The 19,170-nt window shown below is 43.1% G+C and overlaps 1 protein-coding gene across 2 annotated transcripts; it reads right to left on the reverse strand.

Moving 5' to 3' along the window:
* Positions 1–6: 6 nt before the first annotated feature.
* Positions 7–19,088, reverse strand: LOC308469173 (5'-AMP-activated protein kinase subunit gamma-1-like). 2 transcript variants are annotated; one of them, XM_081024511.1, is made up of 10 exons: positions 18,955–19,088; positions 9,609–9,657; positions 7,331–7,437; positions 7,012–7,093; positions 6,844–6,902; positions 6,190–6,235; positions 5,188–5,242; positions 2,819–2,945; positions 2,481–2,646; positions 7–886 (listed from the first exon to the last, which is right to left on the reverse strand). In XM_081024511.1, exons 1-10 carry the CDS (start codon positions 18,961–18,963, stop codon positions 789–791), a joined length of 798 nt encoding a protein of 265 aa, XP_080880637.1. In that variant the 5' UTR covers positions 18,964–19,088; the 3' UTR covers positions 7–788. The 2 variants fall into 2 exon arrangements, with proteins under 2 accessions (XP_080880637.1, XP_080880636.1); XM_081024510.1 differs by having other exon boundaries at positions 8–886; positions 7,331–7,440.
* Positions 19,089–19,170: the final 82 nt, after the last annotated feature.

Genomic DNA, 19,170 nt, shown 5'->3' on the forward strand with positions numbered 1-19,170 from the left:
TGCAACAAGACAGGATCATCCTTTCATCGGTGCTCTGTGATGCCAACACAAGTTAGACCCTGTTGTATCAGCAGCCAGCAGCTGCATTGAAGAATGTCAATAAAAGTAAATTCCCACAGGCGATTTAAGGGAGTGATCAAAGTCATGTTCCATGGAGGAAAGGGGTAATGAAGAGGTGGGACTCAAGGTCACAAAGGCCACATTCACACCCTACATTTAAAGTACTGCAATGCCACTTTAACTGGTCATAGCTTCCCCCAAATAATTCTGGGAGCTGCAGTTTGTCTCCTAGCAACTCCCAGCACCCTTAATGAATTATGGCTCCCAGAATTCTTTGGGAGAAGCTATAACTGCTTAAGGTGATCCCATAGTAACTTAAATGTGTGGTGTTAATGTGGTCTAAGCCAGCATGAGCCAAGGAAACATTACTTCCTGACTCCAGTCAAGTGGACTCTGAGGAAAGCGCCACCAACCAAATCCTATTGGCTACTAGCCCACATCACCAACACTTTCTCTGCTGTGGGATACGGAGGCTTCCTGGCCCCTTTAACATCCAGAGCTTAAAACCACACCAGTTTTGCAGGTATGCCTAACACCCAAATGGAGCCCGTGAAAAATATTTGGGGAGAGAAAGGGCCTGCAAGCAAAGCAAAATGTACTCCCATGCATAGAAACATAGAATTGCAGAGCTGAAAGGGACCCACGGGTCATCTAGTCCAACCCTCTGCAATGCAGGAATCTTTTTGCCCACCGCGGGGCTCAAACCCACGACCCTGAGATTAAGAGTCTCATGCTCTACTGACTGAGCTATCCCAGCTGCATTCATCAAAGACTGGGGAGATACTTACAATGACATCAAACTTGGAGTAAATGTCTACAACCCGGCCTGAAAGACAGAGAAGGAGTTTTTGTGAGGTGATCTCAATATTTTACTCGCTTCCCTCCCCTGATATCATATATTGGTCATATCTCTGCTGCAATGACTGTATTGGCTGCACTACCCCCCACAATTTGGAGTGCAATGCATTACAAGCAAAAAGCCGGTGTGTTAGAAAATGCTGCTTATAGGATCAATGGCTGGAGGTGGTTCCAAGAAGAATAGCAACCCACACAGAGGAAAAACACTCTTAGGTCACTAGCCAATTAGAACTTGGCAGAGGAAGAAATTCTTTTCTGACCCCACACATAGTAGCCAGATCCTGAACGTGAACAGTTATTATTTCATGGCTGCAGACCCTGACCTTTCAACAAACAAACAAAAATGAGCATGTAAAGCATTCTATAATCGTTTTTAAAAAATAAACCAAACTAAATAAACAGCCAAGAGAAACCACACATATAGTTTTATAAAACACCAGTACAGAATCTTCCTAAAATAATTTCCTAAGCTCCATAAATCCATATAATTTCCAAAAATACAGGTTTCCAAGCAAATTTTCTTTAATTATTATAAAAGGTATTTAATTATAATAATAATTATACTATAGTACTATAACATTACAATAATTATAATTGTAATATAAAAATTATATTATAATTATGTTATAAAAATGTATTTATTTAATTATTATAAAATGTATCTTCCCTCTGCTTATAATGTACACCAGTTATTCCGCATAGCTGATATACACGGGTTTGAGCTAATCCTTTCTTTATTAAATTGTGTACCACACCATAAGATATTCTTTAAACTTGCTAAAATATTAATCTGTTCTAAGACCAATAACTTGTCAGGATAGAACCACATTCTCAGGTGAGCAATTATAGCCTCTTCATAATATATTGTAATAGGTGGAACGGCTATCTCTCCATTTTTATTCCTCTGAGTTTTTATGGCTACTGTTTTCATTTGCCAAATAAAATCCTTAAAGCTCTTTTGCTAGTTATCAAGAATTTCAGGAAGAACTCTTAATGGTAAATTCAATAGTATGAATATAACTTTTGGTAGGATTATCATATTTAGAACCATGGTTTTCTTTAGCCAAGGTGTATTCCACTGTGACCAGCAATTCAATTCACTTTTAACTTCAAGTATCAACTTTTAATGATTGTATTTAGATGAATTATTTAGATCTTGTGATATCTACCTACCCAGGTATCTGAAGAAGTGTGCATGCACACGAAAGCTCATACCAATAACAAACTTAGTTGGTCTCTAAGGTGCTACTGGAAGGAATTTTTTTATTTTGTTTCGACTACGGCAGACCAACATGACTACCTACCTGTATCTACCCAGACATTTCACTGGGGAATCTTTCCAAGGTATTTTAGATCACTTTGTAATTATTTCGTTGGGAAAGTTGTTCAAGTTAAAAGGCTTTAACTTATCCAGTTCTTATTTTTAACACAGTGCAGCTTCTCATTCACACTGCTGTTTCCAAGAGACTGATTTAAAATATAACCCACTGATAGACAAGAAATGCTTGAACCCTAACTGTCTACATTGGCTGAGCTCCACTCCCTGCAGAGATGCACCTCACCTGACTCATCCACCACAGGCAACGCAGAAACCCGCTGTTGTACAAAGATGCCCAGCGCCACATAAACAGGGGTGTTGGTATGGACCATGGCAATATTTTCGTAGGTGCCAATCTTCAGCTCCTCGATGCTTTTGGACATGAATTCTGGCTTGGGAAACTCTGCAATCTGCAGGATAAGAAGATACAGTTTCTTATAGCAACCTGGAACTCTGTGGACAAAAAGGAACAAGATGGCACCTCACAGCTATGCCAAACAGCTCCAGGGCAGAGGGACGGGTGAGGAATGCAGCAACGCCAGCCGTGAATATTCGAGCTGGCCTGTGCCAGGGGTCACTCACAAACAGCTTGAGGAACTTGAGGATGCGCTTGTGGGTCAGGATGTACAGCGTGTTCCCAGAGTCAGGGTCGATGACAGGCAGGCGGTGGATCTTGTTCCGGATCAAGGAGGTGACTGCATCATACAGGCTGGAAGTCACAAGTTTGGGGGAAGCATATCACAGGTGAGAAGCAACAAGGACACTCAGGAGCCTGACTCCACAAGGGATGTGTCAAAAGCTCAGGGAGAGGGAGAGAGAGAGAAAGAGGAGGTGCATTTGGGATTCTTGGAGGACAGGCAATGACTTCTGGGTTTTGCTCTATTTAATTGATGGTCCAACCTATCCCAAGGAGAAGACAGACGGAGAAGGAAGACACCAGTGAGAGCTGGGAAGGAAGGCTGCCACAAGTGAGAAGTGTAGCTACTATTTCTCTTGCTAAGTCACTTTGAGCCTTTTGTATATAAGTGACTAACAGATATAATAAATACTAATACTTAAAGAATAGCACCACCATCTGAGGCATGTAAGTGAATTGTGGTGAACCACAGTGGAATGACAATTACTGTACTCACAACTGTTCATTTGATATGTTGTAATCCATTTTGGGCACCATTTTGTGGGAAAGTCACTCACAAACAGATGATGAAAATCAGTTGTATCTACTGTATGTAACACTAATGTCTCACAACAAATGAAACATCTGTAGAAAACACAACTTGAAAAAGAGACAATGCACATATTTTTGTAAACTAAGAAATCTTTAATAAAAAAACGTATTTTTTTAAAAAATCAGTTGCATATTGGGGGGAATCCATCTCACAATTCCTTCCTCTTGACTGGGAAGATGACAGAATGGGAATGCAAGGAGTCCCAGGAACATAATAATGAGTTAATATCATTATCTCATAGACCTTATGGGGGGCCTAGAACAGGAATAGCCTAATTCTCTATTCTCTGGGGCTGCTCTAGCTTCCAGACAGCAGCCAGGGAGGGAGGAGGGCAAAAGTGTATTTTGTCACACACAAAAAATCCTTACAGGTTGCCAGGTTTCTAAAGAAACTTGGCGCAACTACAGCAGGGATGTGGAAACTGTGGCTCTGGATGCCCAACTCCCCTCAGGAATTATGGGAGTTGTAGTCCAACACCGGGAGTACTCAAGGTTCCCCACCCCTGCAGAAAGGGCTTACTTTCATGCAGCAACACATGGGATCAAGCACAGCTGTGACATTACAGAGAAAAATCAAAGAGAGAGGTGTTACACTGAAGTGCAGTCCCTCCTTCTCTCTTGTACAACTGGAAAACGTATCGCTGTGAGTAAATAGTTTACCACACCTCAACTGAAATTTGGTGGGACCACCAGGGTTCAAATAAAAATTGCTCAGAGGTAGCCTGCAGGCCGCTAGCTGCCCATCTATGCCATAAAGCAAGCTCACCATCTTTCAGCCTCAGTTCCTCATCTGTAACGCAGCAGTAATAGTCACCTCCTTTTAACAGGACTATTGTGAGAGGAACTCTAATAAAGACTGTAGATCAGTGATATCCACTCAAAAGCATTTAAATGAAGTGTCTGTGTATTCCGTAATTTATCCTTGTCTCTTAAGGGACCATTTCTTTTCAGCTTGCAAATTATTTTGTGGCAAGGAATGGACTTAAGGTGCAGGGCAGAAAGCTTTCTAGGGAAGAACTATGTAGAATCCCACTATTGTCTAGCCTTCCCTAAAAATGGTCCCCTTGTTTCTAAATTTTTCCTCATAACCAAGCGAGCTAGAAACTTGGTTCATAAAAGAGAAGCTGAGGTTCTCAGGGTGCCAATATTGCATGTGGATGCATATAGTACCCACATGTGTATGGCTCATAGTGTATGGGGTTGTATCCATTGAGGTTGCCTGGTTTGCACCAGGGCTTCCCCCCAACCAGTGGAATTTCTGCTCCTTCTACAACCCCATGCGCGCACACACAAATTATGTGGGGAGAAGAGGGGAAGGGGAAGTTGCATTGCACAAGGGGCTGTCCTTCCACCAATGGGAGAGCTTTGCTAGATACAAGACAAAGCCCTCTTTTTATGCATTTAGCTTGGCACCAGTCACCTGCTTTTGTGTGGGTACTTTCATCACAGGGCTTGTGGCCTGAGCAACTCAGGAGGTACTGGAGAAGAGAGGAGATCAGAATGCGTTTGTGCAGAGGACCACCAAGGCACAAGCGGCAGAATCACTACAGTCCAGGGGCAAGAGATGACTGAGGAATCCACTGACCGGTGGCGGCTTTGGCAGGGCAAAACGAGGAGGCTGCCAGATGGGGCGATGGTAGAAAGCAAGAACTTGGCAAGACTTTTTTTTTAAAAAATGCAGACACAGTTTAGCCCCCAACCACATAATGACAGAGCTTCTTACCTGGCACTAGGTGAAATGCAGACCAGGGGCTTGAAGGAGTCCTGCAGGTAGACTTCTGTATGTGGGAGAGAAAGTCTCAGTTATGCAATGGAACCAAAGTGTTGGGAGGTAGCAGAGGAAACACAGATACTGCGTTATCCTCAGGGTCCCTTCCAACTCTACAATTCTATGATTCTATGCCATAGCTGTCAACTTACAGATTTGAAAATAAGGGACCAGCAGCCTTGAAAATAAGGGACCAGCAGCCAAAATAAGGGACCTGCAGCCTCACCTGTTCCAGGCACTCCAGTCTTCCTGTCCTCATGCAGTCTGGTCAAACTCATGCTGGTAGCTTCGAGAACACTGTCCAACCAACTTTGTAACCAGAGGTTCAACTGAATAGAATCTGAATCACATGCACCACAAGGCCTATGCAGCCTCAACTTAAGATGGCTCCCCGGCCTGGCTTTGCACTGCAAAGTTTGTAGCAGCACGTGCAACAAAATGGCGTCCAGCATTCAAAAACCCCCTCAGCTTGCATTAACTAGCCACACACAAGGCATGCAAGCTCCACGCCCCAGTCGTTCTTAGACTTCTTATTGGGTGAGCAACACAGCAAGCAACACAGTTGGAGCCTCCCTCCTCCCTGGCCGGCAGGGAGGGAGGGAGAGGAGCTGCTTCCTTTGAAATTTAAGGGACATCATTTAAGGGACATCTATCAATAAGGGACAGCAGCGGGACATGGCGCTGGACTAAGGGACTGTCCCTTCAAATAAGGGACACTTGACAGCTATGTTCTATGCATGGGGAGCAAGAGAAACCTACAGCTCCTCCTGCTGGCCAGGGGAAGGAGGGCATGAATTGGAAACCATGGAGGAAGAAAAGTGCTTTGCCAAATGCATAGCAACTCCTTCTCCGCCACGGCTGTACACACTCGACACACATTCTTCTGGTTTTAATTCTTCCCCTCCAGAAGTGCTCCGTACTGTATTTGCCCCACACCATCACCCTCCTTCTCCTCACCTCGCCATGTTTCGATCTTGTGCTCCTCCAGCTCATAGATCTGCACCTGCAGACACCAGAAACAGAGCAGATCATCAGTGCAACGGAAGCCACAGGCCTTTGGGCCACCTCTGCAAGTGTTGGGAGCTCCTGCTTGCTTTGGGAACTCGGGGTGGAATTTAATATCCCAGCTATGGAAGAAGTCGTTCCCCCACCAGTATCAGAGGCAGGACCCAGCTAACTAGAGCTCTGGACTCCAGAGAGTAACATCAGTGTCCACAATGAGTGAAGAGCTTATTGCTGCTGTGTCTTTTTTCTTTTCTTTTTACTGAATGTATTATTTTTAGATTTGTTACGCTCTGTTTTGTACTGCTAACCATCCTGGAACTGACTGGAGCATAGAAATTATTGAACAGAAAAGAAAAACACTCCTGAGACCAAAACTAAAGTCCATCCCCAAAACTCACCCTCTTTAATCTGTATGTTTCCACTCACTTATTGCAGAGGAAAACTTTCAGAAGTCCTAGGGGCTAGAAACCTGTTCTTGGGAAACTCAAAATAGTCAATGGCAGCTGACAATTCTGTATTAAAGACCACTTTCCAGACAAAATCATCTCAGTATATATTGGCTTTTTTTAACGTAGAAGGGGATGATATTGCCCAAAATGTACTTACCATGGCTGATTTGTAATAGCGATGAAGGATGTTGATGAAATCCGTGATTGTGAGCATTCCTATACGGCAGAGAAAAGGGAGGAAAGAGTTCAGCTTAAGCAATCAACTGGGGGTGGGCAGGAAGACAAAAGATATCTGCCTTGTGTGCTTCAGAGGAGATACACTTACCTACAAAGCTTTGTGTTTTGCTGTCCCAGAGTGGGGCGGCTCTCACACCATTCGTCACCAGCGCAAAGAAGGCTTTCTTGACCTGAAAGTCAAACAAAAAGTACAGTCACACAGCAGGGCCAATTCAACCACTTGATTCCGTTATTGGAAGCCAGCTCAAAGACTCTGTCCCACTTATGCAGAAACCCTGCTCTTGTCTGTGGGTGTCCCCACTTTGTGGCTAACTGTTAAGAAGGAATGAGGCTTTAGCTAGGAATCTTGGAAGCCTGCTTATAGGCTCCTCCTCCTCTGCCCTCTGGAAGAACATGGTGCTACCCACCTGCAGAGAAGTGTCGAAGACCACAAGCTTGGAGCTCGTTGGAATGAGGTCGTAGCAGCGATGCGATTTCATGAAACATGTGTAGATGCCGCTGCCGGAATCCTCATCTGCTGCAGAAACAAGCACAAGGGGCCTATGAGTGCAGACTGCCAAAACGCTCTTCACCTCTCAAAAGGGAACAGAAGGCAAAGAAGGAGCATGAGATTTGGAGTTTTCGCCAGGAGCGGCTTAGTCATCCTGGCCACATGACCCGGAAGCTGTACGCCGGCTCCCTCAGCCAAGAAAGCGAGATGAGCGCCACAGCCCCAGAGTCGGTCACGACTGGACCTAATGGTCAGGGGTCCCTTTACCTTTACCTATGGTGCAGAGGCACATGGAGGAAGAGTGCAAGTCTGCAGAGCAGGACTTCCCATTCATCCAAGGGTTAGCATGGGGAACTTCAAGTTATTTTATGTCTCATTATTATTTATTCTTTGTATAGCCTCATTGCTTTACAGAATAATATAAGCTGGTTGTGGGGAGGGAGAGAGAGCCCTACCTCAAGGAGCTTACAATAGAACAGTAATGATATTATTCTCAGGACTAAATCTGCCATGCATTAAAACAATCATGGAAATCAAGCAAATCTGCATTTCTTTGTATAGCCTTTTACACCTTCCATTCTGCTGTTTCTACCCACCAAGGAATTAGTCAGAGCACCCATGACTTCTTCCAACCACCCCGTCCTGGTTCAGGCCTTTCTCCTGAGTTTCCCAGCTTATCTCCACAGCCATACAATATAATTTGCTTTCAAAAACTGGAGCTAGAGATTCTCAGGATGCTGAAGCCACACTACCACCAAGGAGGAGGCTGAAGGCCTACCCTGGGAAGGAAAGCGTCTTAAAGAGACGAGAAGCTATGAGCCTAAGAAAGGGGTAGTAGCCATTCCTGGAAAGGCAGTAATTGCATCCTTTACTTCTGCTCTGAATTGCTCAGACGGCCACTTTGGGTGGGGAAATGATATGTTGGCTTGTTCTGGAGAGAAAGACGGTGATGAAGAAACCCTGGACATTTGGTGAGGTGGCAATGCCAGGCTCAATGGCCTAGAGCAGAAGGGCTGGACCACAGCTCCCATCATTGCTGACCATTAGCCATGCCAGCAAAGGCTGATGAGAGCTGGAGTCCCAGGGCCACAGGTTCCCCCTGCCTGGTCACCCACTCTGGGGATTGAGGAGTAAGCCTGAGGGGTGTAGGAAGGCATATACAGTGGTACCTCGGGTTAAGTACTTAATTCGTTCCAGAGGTCCATACTTAACCTGAAACTGTTCTTAACCTGAAGCACCACTTTAGCTAATGGGGCCTCCTCCTGCTGCCGCACAATTTCTGTTCTCATCCTGAAGCAAAGTTCTTAACCTGAAGCACTATTTCTGGGATAGCGGAGTCTGTAACCTGAAGCATATGTAACCCGAGGTACCACTGTATTAAAAATGTCAAACTTCAGTAAGTCTCAGAGTGCGAAAACACATGACAATGAGTCAGCCTATGGCCAAGGGCAAGTGTCCACAAATCACTATCTTACCAGCGACAAGTGATCCCAAGCCAAAGGAATGCCCTTATCCACCCTTTCACTGGGCCTGGGACTCATGTGCACGGTGGTTTGGGAAGAAAAAAATTGCAGTGAGTCTTTCCCTTCATTCCTTTTCGTAGTCAAGCCTCTGTGCAAGTGAGATACAACTCCACTTCTCCAGGCCTTACAATCAGAGTTGGAGGGTACACAAAGATAATCAAGTCCAACCCCCTGCAATGCAGGAATCTTTTGCCTTACTCACAAACCTGAGATTAAGAGTCTCATGCTCTCGTACCAACTGAGCTATCCCTGAAGGCACAAAGGAGCACCTAAGACTTGGGAGTGAAGTCTTTTCCTGCTGTTTCTTATTTTCTTCCCTCACCCCACCCAAACATGAATGAGGGAAATCCCCGACTTTCCCCCCAAGACCTTTAAGGATGCCAGAAGACTTGTGGATGGGGAGGTGATGGCAAGGAAAAATGGAGGCTGGTTTGTAAGCCAAGCACATATTGGTGGAGCCATGCTCAAAGTCAGTGAGAATCCCTTAGGAAAACTTTAGCGATCTAATAGGGCCTGTGAGCATCCTATCATCCAGGAGGGTCTTGCTGACTGAAAGATGAACAGTGCTCTCCAAAGGCACATTTCAAGCACCGTATCTTCATAATGTCATCACACGCATAGACCATCCTTTGCTCAGCACCCCAGAGCATCCTCCCGAGGTGTGACACTCACCTTCTGATGAGGGCAGGCTTTTCTCCAGTCCACTCTCAGGAACAGTGGCCTGCAAAGAATAAAACACAGAGAAATAGGAGATCAGGGGTGATTAGCTACAACTCCTCCAGCATCCTGCAGCTGCCAACACGGACAATGGTCAGGGATTATGGGAGGTGTAGCTGAATGTCACCTGGAGAGCTACAGCTTCCCCAAATCTGAGCTAAGGGAAGATTGATTGATTGATTGATTGATTGACACACACACACACACACACACACACACACACACACAAAGACAGACACATGCAATAGAGATGCTTGACTGCAACTATTGTATGAACAGTTCAGAAAGGAAAGAAACATCTTGGGCATCCAGGCTACCGGGATTTGAATTGGTTCATATTCCTTTTCAGCCATGAAGCTCAGCTTGTCGCTATCACTCAGCCTAGTTACTTCACAGGATGGTTAGGATAATGCAAGGAAGAAAACTTATGTACGCACAGATACAGCCCATGCACACACACAAGTGCACAAAGCACGTGGTGGCACATCAGGAAGACATCCCTCAGAGAGTGCTTGGGTGCGTAAAGGGAGAGGACATTCTCATTTTTTTATGTCCAGGATGCAACTATGCATCCCACAGCTGACCCAGAACTAGACTGCTGGCAGTCCCTTTGCTGTCCAATTAAGACCTCCAGTTCAGGAGACCCACCTCCTTAAAGTCAGGGAATGTGAGCACAGCATGGGGAAATGCTGACTTCTTGCAGGCTCCTTCCCAGCAGCTGGGAGGGTGGAACTGTGCCCTCGGTGACTCCTGTCCCCTCTCCCACGAAAACTTCATTATGTTCCCACAGTGGTCAGCATAGTTTCCAGGGCATGACAAACCCCAGCTGTCCACTTCCAAGCTGGGAAGGAAGCTGCCACCATTCAAAACCTGCCTGGAGACCCTGGTCATGTTAAAATAGGAAAGGTCTCCACGGCAAAGGGAAGTGTGGCCAAGCCTCACCTGAGCAACAAAACCTGTACAGTACAATTTAAAGCTGAACTCTGGGCCAAGATTCTTGCTGCAGTCCAACCAGGAGTCTGCCTACAGAAAGACGTCTTTCTACCTCACACACACACAAAACGGTGTTTACAGGAGAAAATGTAAGCCAAAGATAACCAGAAAAGCAGGCTTCCTAAGCAGATTGCACTGGTTGAAACCAAAACCAGCAAACATCTTGCTACAGGTGACAAGAAGGTGTTCTGAGATGAATTTGCGCTGAACAAAATTATTTCAGAAATGTGAAGTGTGCAAAATTCTTCCATGTTCTCAGTCTTAAGGACTGCAAGTAAATCAAAGAAAATCCAGATTGTTGAACACACAAAAGTTCTCAAGAAGCGTAACTTTCACAGCAGCATTCAAGCTTCATGACAGTTTTCTTAACATACATTCTGCAGGATGTGGGTGATCAGCCTGTAGCCTTCAGTACAGACATGGGAACTCCAGAACAATTCTACATGGCCTCTGGCACCCGATTAAATGTTAATCAAGAGACCTCCGGGCATAGGGCAGTATATAAATTCAATAAATCATCATCATCATGGCATGTGAAAACACCTGCACATAGCCTCTCATGTAAGGATGTGGGGGGAAATATTTCCAAGAAAGAGAAGGTTTCCACAGGGTAAGTTTGTCTTTCCATTTTGCATACCGTATTTTTCACTCTATAAGAAGCACCAGACCATAAGACGCACCTAGTTTTTGGAGGAGGAAAACAAGAAAAAAATATTCTAAATCTCAGAAGCCAGAACAGCAAGAGGGATCCCTGCGCAGTGAAAGCAGCAATCCCTCTTGCTGTTCTGGCTTCTGTGATAGCTGTGCAGCCTGCATTCGCTCCATAAGACGCACACACATTTCCCCTTACTTTTTAGGAGGGAAAAAGTGAGTCTTATAGAGCAAAAAATACGGTAATTGAAGCTGCTCCAGAAACCTACTAAAGGGCAAGATACTACAGGAAGGAAGTAGCTGGAGGAACGGCTTATGGTTTCAATTGTCTGTCTCTACACAAATGTACAGAGTATGGGAAACAAGTAAGATTAATTGAGTTTTTAATACAGGATGGCAAATATGACCTGGTAGACATTACTGAAACCTGGTGCGATGAGACTGGAATGTAGGAATTGAGGGATATAACCTGTTCAAAAGGAATAGACCAAATAGGAAGGGAGGGAAAGTAAAGGATATGTAAAGGATGTGTACACTTGTGAAGCACGATTTCTGTTCTCATCCTGAAGCAAAGTTCTTAACCCGAGGTACTATTTCTGGGTTAGCAGAGTCTGTAACCTGAAGCATATAGAAGCTGAAGTGTATGGAACCCGAGGTACCACTGTAATGAAGTTTTTAATATTTGAATGTTTCACTGTGTTTTTATATTATTATATTTAGTTGGAAGCTGATCAAAGTGGCTGGGCAACCCAGGCAGGGCATTATTATTATTATTATTATTATTATTACTACTACTACCACCAAGTTCATGCTCCTTGTAACTATAATTCCTTGAATGTCAGTTGCCATCACCTTTATAATTTTAAAAAGGATTATTACTTTTTTTTGTTTCATGTCTCATTTAAAAATATAATTTGCACTACATAAGCCTCCATATACTTGCACATACTCCCAACTCAGGCACATATGTGCAGGGATTCCTTAACTACAGTCTCTGTATGAGTGTCTATCTGTACATAAACCCAGCATTTAGCTTCAACACACACTCTGGCTTCAAACACTACAGGCAGACAATCTCACATAGCGTAAGCAATACAGATAAATATCTGCATTTAAAAGAAAACTGTTCCGCTGCAACCCAGCACTTCCCCGTATATACGTAGCCTGCAAACCTATTGAGCCATCATCACTCATGTGTGCTAGCTCTCTTTGCTTGCCAGTGTCCAGAACTGGTGGGCTGTCACTCCTGCTGTAGTTCCACACCAGTTTGTGCGTCATGCAGGAGGCACCATTGGGGGATATAAATAAGAATTGGGATTAGACTAGGGAAGGTCACGGGCTCAGTGGCAACAAGCCTCTGCTCACATGTAGCAAACAGCAACTGAATCAGAGAGGAGACAGGCTCTCATGAGCATAGATAATTGGATTTAAAGGCAGCTGGATAAACTGCCCTCCTCATGGACTCTGAAAACTGTAGACTTTTCAGAGAACTTGAACATTTGCTGTTACAGTAAAGGCTTCTGCCCACAATTTCACCAGTTGGTACAGAAAACAAGCTGAGCAGGCTTTATAGCTTCCTATTCCTGGCCACGCCTGAGCACACCAATAACAATTTTTACCATGCCATTGTTTCTCCCACAGCCTCCACAACACAGGAAAGAGGCACCCGGCAGCCAGAATTTTTGAAAAAAATTAAGCCAGCTGAACAGGGCAGAGGCAACATTTCAAATTCCTTCCAGGGGTGCAAAGCTTTGGCAAATTATCAGGTTAGATCAAATGCCTCTAGTGAGATACACCACGACTTAAAGATTTATTAGTAATGCTTCAAGTGAGAATATCACAAGACCTCCAAGGACGACAGACTGATACTTACAAAGCAAACCAAAAAGGGGCATGTTATTATGCTCCAATACCAATAAGTATTCTTCTTGCTGGGATTCTGAATGCAACCCAAACTTGAGCCACTCTCCTTTTTATGTTTAATTTTTACTTTTAACTAAATTGTATTTTCTTTCTCCAATTCCTTAGTTCTTACATGATACAGAATTCCATGTTTTTTATCTAATGAAAAGAAATATTAAAAAGAGAAATTGAGGTGGATTAAAAAAGATGCTTCTGGCATAATAATGCCTCATAACTATTTTTATAAAAGAATGTTAATGGCATATTGCATTATGCTTGTTGCACTGAAGCATCGCTATGAATAGAACACACATTACCTTGAAAGGAGGATAAGGACAGAGGCGGAGCAGATATTTCATGATGCTGCAACATGCTAGGCCACATCGCACCACATACTCATGTTTACTCAGAAGTAAATCTCATGGAGTTAATCTAACTGTGCAAAGGACTGTGACCTTTGCCTGCCCCACGTTCCCTCCAGGAGGAATCAGAAGACACTGCTGCTGTGCCTCCCATCACTGCACACAGTTCTCAGAGGTTAAGGCTGTATTTGCAGAGAAGTTACTTTTACTGACAGCAGTTGCTGCCAAGGCAAATGGCTTCTTTGTGGTCACAGTGGATGGGAAGCAGCTCTGGCTCTGCCTCCTTTTCATTCCCAAAGAGGGAAGGAGGTGGCTAAGTTAACTTGCAATCCTATACCCAGTTAAAGTAAGTGGGGGTTTTTCATTGTGGTCCAAAGTATCCTTAAGGAGAAGATATGCAACAGAGATCCAGATCAGCAAATGTACTTGAGGAGCTAATTGCATCTTAAAGCTTTTCAAATCAGTCACAGAAATAGCTGCTAGCATCTTTATGTGCCCCCACCAACACCCCAGACATTCTTTTACACCCCTCTAGTTCTGTCTTAAGCATGAATAGTTACAAGCAGGCTGCAGTAACATTTGCATTGACAACCAGGAACAAGTTACTGTCACTCCACCTCAGCCCAACCATTTACAATATGGGGATAGCAACCAACTTATCTTTAGTGTCATCATGCAGGTGCAGGTTACTAAGATAATTCACATGGCGGACAAAGTTAAGAAGAGAGGCGTGGTGATATATGCAAAAGAGAGCCTGTCACCTAAATTCCTATTTAAAGATGAACATGGAAGAATTTTGGCTATTGAGATACAATATCAAGGAGAGAAACTGTTGATATTAGGAATCTATGCACCTAATGAAGGGAAATCGGAATTTTACAAGAAGCTGCAGGAGACAAATGCTGGACTATCTGGACTACAACAACATCATAATGATGGGAGATATGAATGGGGTCGTATCAACTAACATGGACAAGTCACAAAGTCAAAATGTTACAAAAGACGGCAGACTACCTAAAACCTTTTTTGAAATAACTGACAATATGGATTTGATTGACATTTGGAGGACAAAGAACCCACTAGGAAGAGAGGGAACATTCTTTTCTGAAGCCCAACTGACCTGGACAAGAATCGACCAAATATGGATTTCTAGAGGCCTGGCACCTAAGGTCAGAAAAGTGGAAATCTGCCCAAAGACCTGCTCCGACCATAATGCAGTAAAGATGGATATGACACTATTACCAACTGGATCCTTTAGATGGAAGATGAATGACAATTTGTTTAGAGATCAGGAAATTACCAAGAAGGCCCAAAAAGTTTTGAAGGACTACTTTGAGATAAACATGAATAATATGGTGGAAAAAAGAATAATCTGGGACGCAAGCAAAGCTGTAATGAGGGGATTCTTGATACAACAGAATGCAGTAAAGAAAAGAACACAAAATGAGAAAAAAGATAAGATCTTGGATAAAATAAAAGAATTAGAGAAGAAATTAAGAGTGAATCCGAAGTCACAGCCAACTCTGAGAGAAATTAAACTTTATCAAACACAATATTCTAAATTGATAAATCAGGAAATAGAATGGAAGGTTAAATTAATGAAACAAAAAACGTTTGAGTCGGCGAATAAATGTGGAAAACTGCTAGCTTGGCAGTTGAAGAGAAGACAAAGATTAAATACTGTTACAAACTTAGAGGTTGATGGAAAAAACATCCAGAATCCAGTGGACATCAGAAAGTGTTTCCAGAGATACTTCAAAAAATTATACACCCAAGGGCCGCAAGATGATGTTGAGATTAAACAATTTTTGGCAAAAAACGGACTATCTAAAGTGTCACAAGAAAATAGGACAATCCTGAATTCTAAAATAACACGACAGGAGATCGAACAAGCCATCCAGAACATGCAACTTGGCAAATCTCCAGGACCAGATGGGCTGACCTCCAAGTACTATAAGACATTAAAAGACTATTTGATACAACCTTTGATGGAGGTCAGCAATGAAATTATGGAGGGGAAGAGGGCACCGGAGTCGTGGAAGGAAGCGTTTATCACATTAATACCAAAGTCGGAAGCTGAAAAGACACAACTTAAGAACTACCGTCCCATCTCTCTTTTAAATGTGGATTACAAAATATTTGCAGACATTTTGGCAAATAGATTTAAAAAAGTTTTAAATGAAGTAATTCATAAGGACCAGGCCGGCTTTCTCCCAGGTAGACATCTGTTTGCTAATACAAGGAACATTATTGACATTTTGGAACTTTTGCAAACAGACATAAATACAAAAGCAGTTTTAATTTTTATAGACGCGGAGAAGGCCTTTGACAATATCTCCTGGAAATTTATGATGGGAAATTTAAAAGAGATGGGAGTGGGACGGGGTTTTGAGAATGGGATTGAGGCGATATATTCAGAACAGAAAGCTAAACTGATAGTTAATAATGTGGTTACAGAAGAGTTTAAAATTGAAAAAGGGACACGACAAGGTTGCCCTATTTCCCCTTTGTTATTTATTTCGGTTCTGGAAGTGCTATTGAACATGATTAGAGGGGATCGGTTGGTGGAAGGAATTCAGGTCGGTCAGAAACAATATAAATTAAAAGCTTTCGCAGATGACCTGGTTTTGACCTTGCAGAAGCCAGAGCCCAGTACGAAAAGAGTATTACAACTGATTAATGACTTTGGTCGGGTGGCTGGATTTAAACTAAATAAACAGAAAACTAAGGTTTTGGGGAAAAATTTGACTGATACAGAGTCAGAACGGTTTCAGAATGAGACGGAACTTAATGTGGTTAAAAAAGTAAAATACCTAGGGGTAAACATAACAGCAAAAAATCTAAGTCTATTTAAGGACAATTATGAAAAATGCTGGACAGAAATTAAGAGAGACTTAGATAGTTGGTCAAAATTGAAACTTTCTTTGTTAGGCCGAATTGCTGCTATCAAGATGAATGTATTGCCAAGGATGTTGTTTTTATTTCAAACACTTCAGGTTTTGGACAAAACGGAGTGCTTTCAGAAGTGGCAGAGAGACATTTCTAAGTTTGTCTGGCAGGGCAAAAAGCCCAGAATTAAGTTTAAGATATTAACCGATGCAAAACAAAGAGGGGGCTTTGCCCTGCCAGACTTAAAGTTGTATTATGAAGCCGCAGCGTTCTGCTGGCTAAAAGACTGGCTACTTCTTGAAGACACTGATGTGTTAGATTTGGAAGGGTTTAACAATGCCTTTGGATGGCATGCATATTTATGGTATGACAAGGTTAAAGCAAACAAGGCCTTTAAGAACCATATTGTCAGAAAATCATTGTTTAATGTCTGGACAAAATATAAAGACTTGCTGGAAAATAAAACACCAAGGTGGCTTTCACCTTTGGAAGCCAAGGCCCGAAAAAGACCCAATATGGAGGCTAAATGGCCAAAATATTGGGAAATACTAGAAAAGGATGGAGACAATTGGAAATTGCAGAGTTTGGAGAAAATGAAAGACAAAGTGCGAGATTGGTTACATTACGCTCAGATTAAAGAAGTTTTTAAAAATGATAAGAAACTAGGGTTCCAGGTGGAGAAATCGAAATTAGAAACAGAATTGTTAGAACCAAAGATTAAGGTACTTTCAAGGATGTATAACTTGCTGTTGAAATGGAATACACAAGACGAAACGGTTAAATCGGCTATGATAAGGTGGGCACAGGACATTGGGCATAATATCATGTTTGAGGACTGGGAGAGGTTGTGGAGTAATGGATTGAAATTTACTGCATGTAACGCTCTGAAAGAAAATGTAATGAAAATGATTTATAGATGGTATATGACCCCAGTCAAACTTGCCAAAATTTACCACCTGTCTGATAATAAGTGTTGGAAATGCAAAGAGTGTGAGGGAACGTTCTTCCACCTCTGGTGGACTTGCCCTAAAGTGAAGGCGTTCTGGGAAATGATTTATAATGAACTGAAAAAGGTATTTAAATATACCTTCACTAAGAAACCAGAGGCTTTCCTTTTGGGTATTGTCGGCCAAGGGGTGGCAAAGAAGGACCAGACATTTTTTATGTATGCAACAACAGCAGCAAGGATACTTCTCGCAAAACATTGGAAAACTCAAGATCTACCCACACTGGAAGAATGGCAGATACAACTGATAGACTACATGGAACTGGCTGAAATGACCGGCAGAATCCGTGACCTGGGAGAAGAGAGGATTGAGGAGGACTGGAAGAAATTTAAGAACTATTTACAAAAGTATTGTAATTTGAGTGAATGCTAAATAAGATGCTAGATCAAAATAACTGAGCACCACTAAATTTAGAAGTTTTTAAGAAAATAAGTAAGACTGTGAAATTTAGCTCCTTCTGAGAATTATAAGATTATGAAATATAGAAGGGATATAAGAATTTAAATAAGATGATAAATTGCTGACAAAACGTTACAACGATGAAAGTGGGAGCGGGAGATGTGAGGAAGTCCAAAGAAAATGTGAAAATATGTTAAGATCAATGTTATATTGCTTATTATGTTTATTTTTTATTGTAAAACCTAATAAATTGCTTTTAAAAAAAAAAAAAGATAATTCACATGGAGCACTCTGCACACTCTAAAAGTGCTACATAAAAGCAGCAATTACACACACACACTATCTATACACACACATATACACATATATAATATATACATGGGCTCACTAGACCATTTTGATCAGCCTATACGGTACTACTACAGGTGCCACGTAGTACCCATTCTGCACTTGTAATAACTAGACCATTTCGTAATATGGCAGCTACGGAACTCCCAGCCTATTGAGAGCTCAAGCAGGCGCCTCCGCTGTACTCTGGAAAGATCCAGCACCTGCTGAAACCTCTCCTGTTTAGACAAGCCGACCCAGATGCTTACGAAGTTGAAGTGATTCTAATCTGTTCTAGTCTTTTAACTTCTGCTTGTTTTAGGAGGGTCACGAACCTTTCTCGATTTCACTGTTTTATCTTTTTGTGAACTGCTTTGAGGCTTGATTTGGTTTTTTCACAATCAAGCAGCGCATAAATTTTACGAAATAAAGTAGACGGAGACATACAGCTACAGGTATTGACACAACACACACCATCTAGCCCTGATGTGATGGCTCAGTCGATAGAGCGCGAGATTCTTAAATCTCCGGGTCCTGGGTTCGAGTTCCGCGCAGGGCAAAAGGGGTTGCACTAGACGACCCTCGAAGTCCCTTCCAACTCAGCCATGATTCTGTAGCCTCGCTTAAAAGACCCCCGCCCAATGAAGTCCCTGCCGGGCGGCCCCCAGAGCTCTCTCTTAAGGGTGGGGAAAGGGAGGAGCAGCAGGAAACCTCCCTCCTAGGAGCCGAGCGAGCACGAGACGGAAACTCCCGAGCCCCGCTGCCACTTACCGCCTCCATGATCCCCGCCGCTGCCCCCGGAGAAGGGGTGGCAGCTCCCGCGCCAGTTACCGCCCAAGCAGAAACCTGAGCGTCCGCCTTGACGCATCACTGCCCTCACTTCCGCCAGAACGCGGCGTCACGTGAACGGAAGCGGAAGGAACAAAAAGAAAAGGGCGCCGCTCCACGTCCGGACGTAAAAATAAGGCGGTTTCCGCGCCCGCCCGC

This window comes from Podarcis pityusensis (genome assembly GCF_964106645.2).
Source record: "Podarcis pityusensis genome assembly, contig: HAP1_SCAFFOLD_487, whole genome shotgun sequence".
NCBI classification, from domain to species: Eukaryota; Metazoa; Chordata; class Lepidosauria; order Squamata; family Lacertidae; genus Podarcis; species Podarcis pityusensis.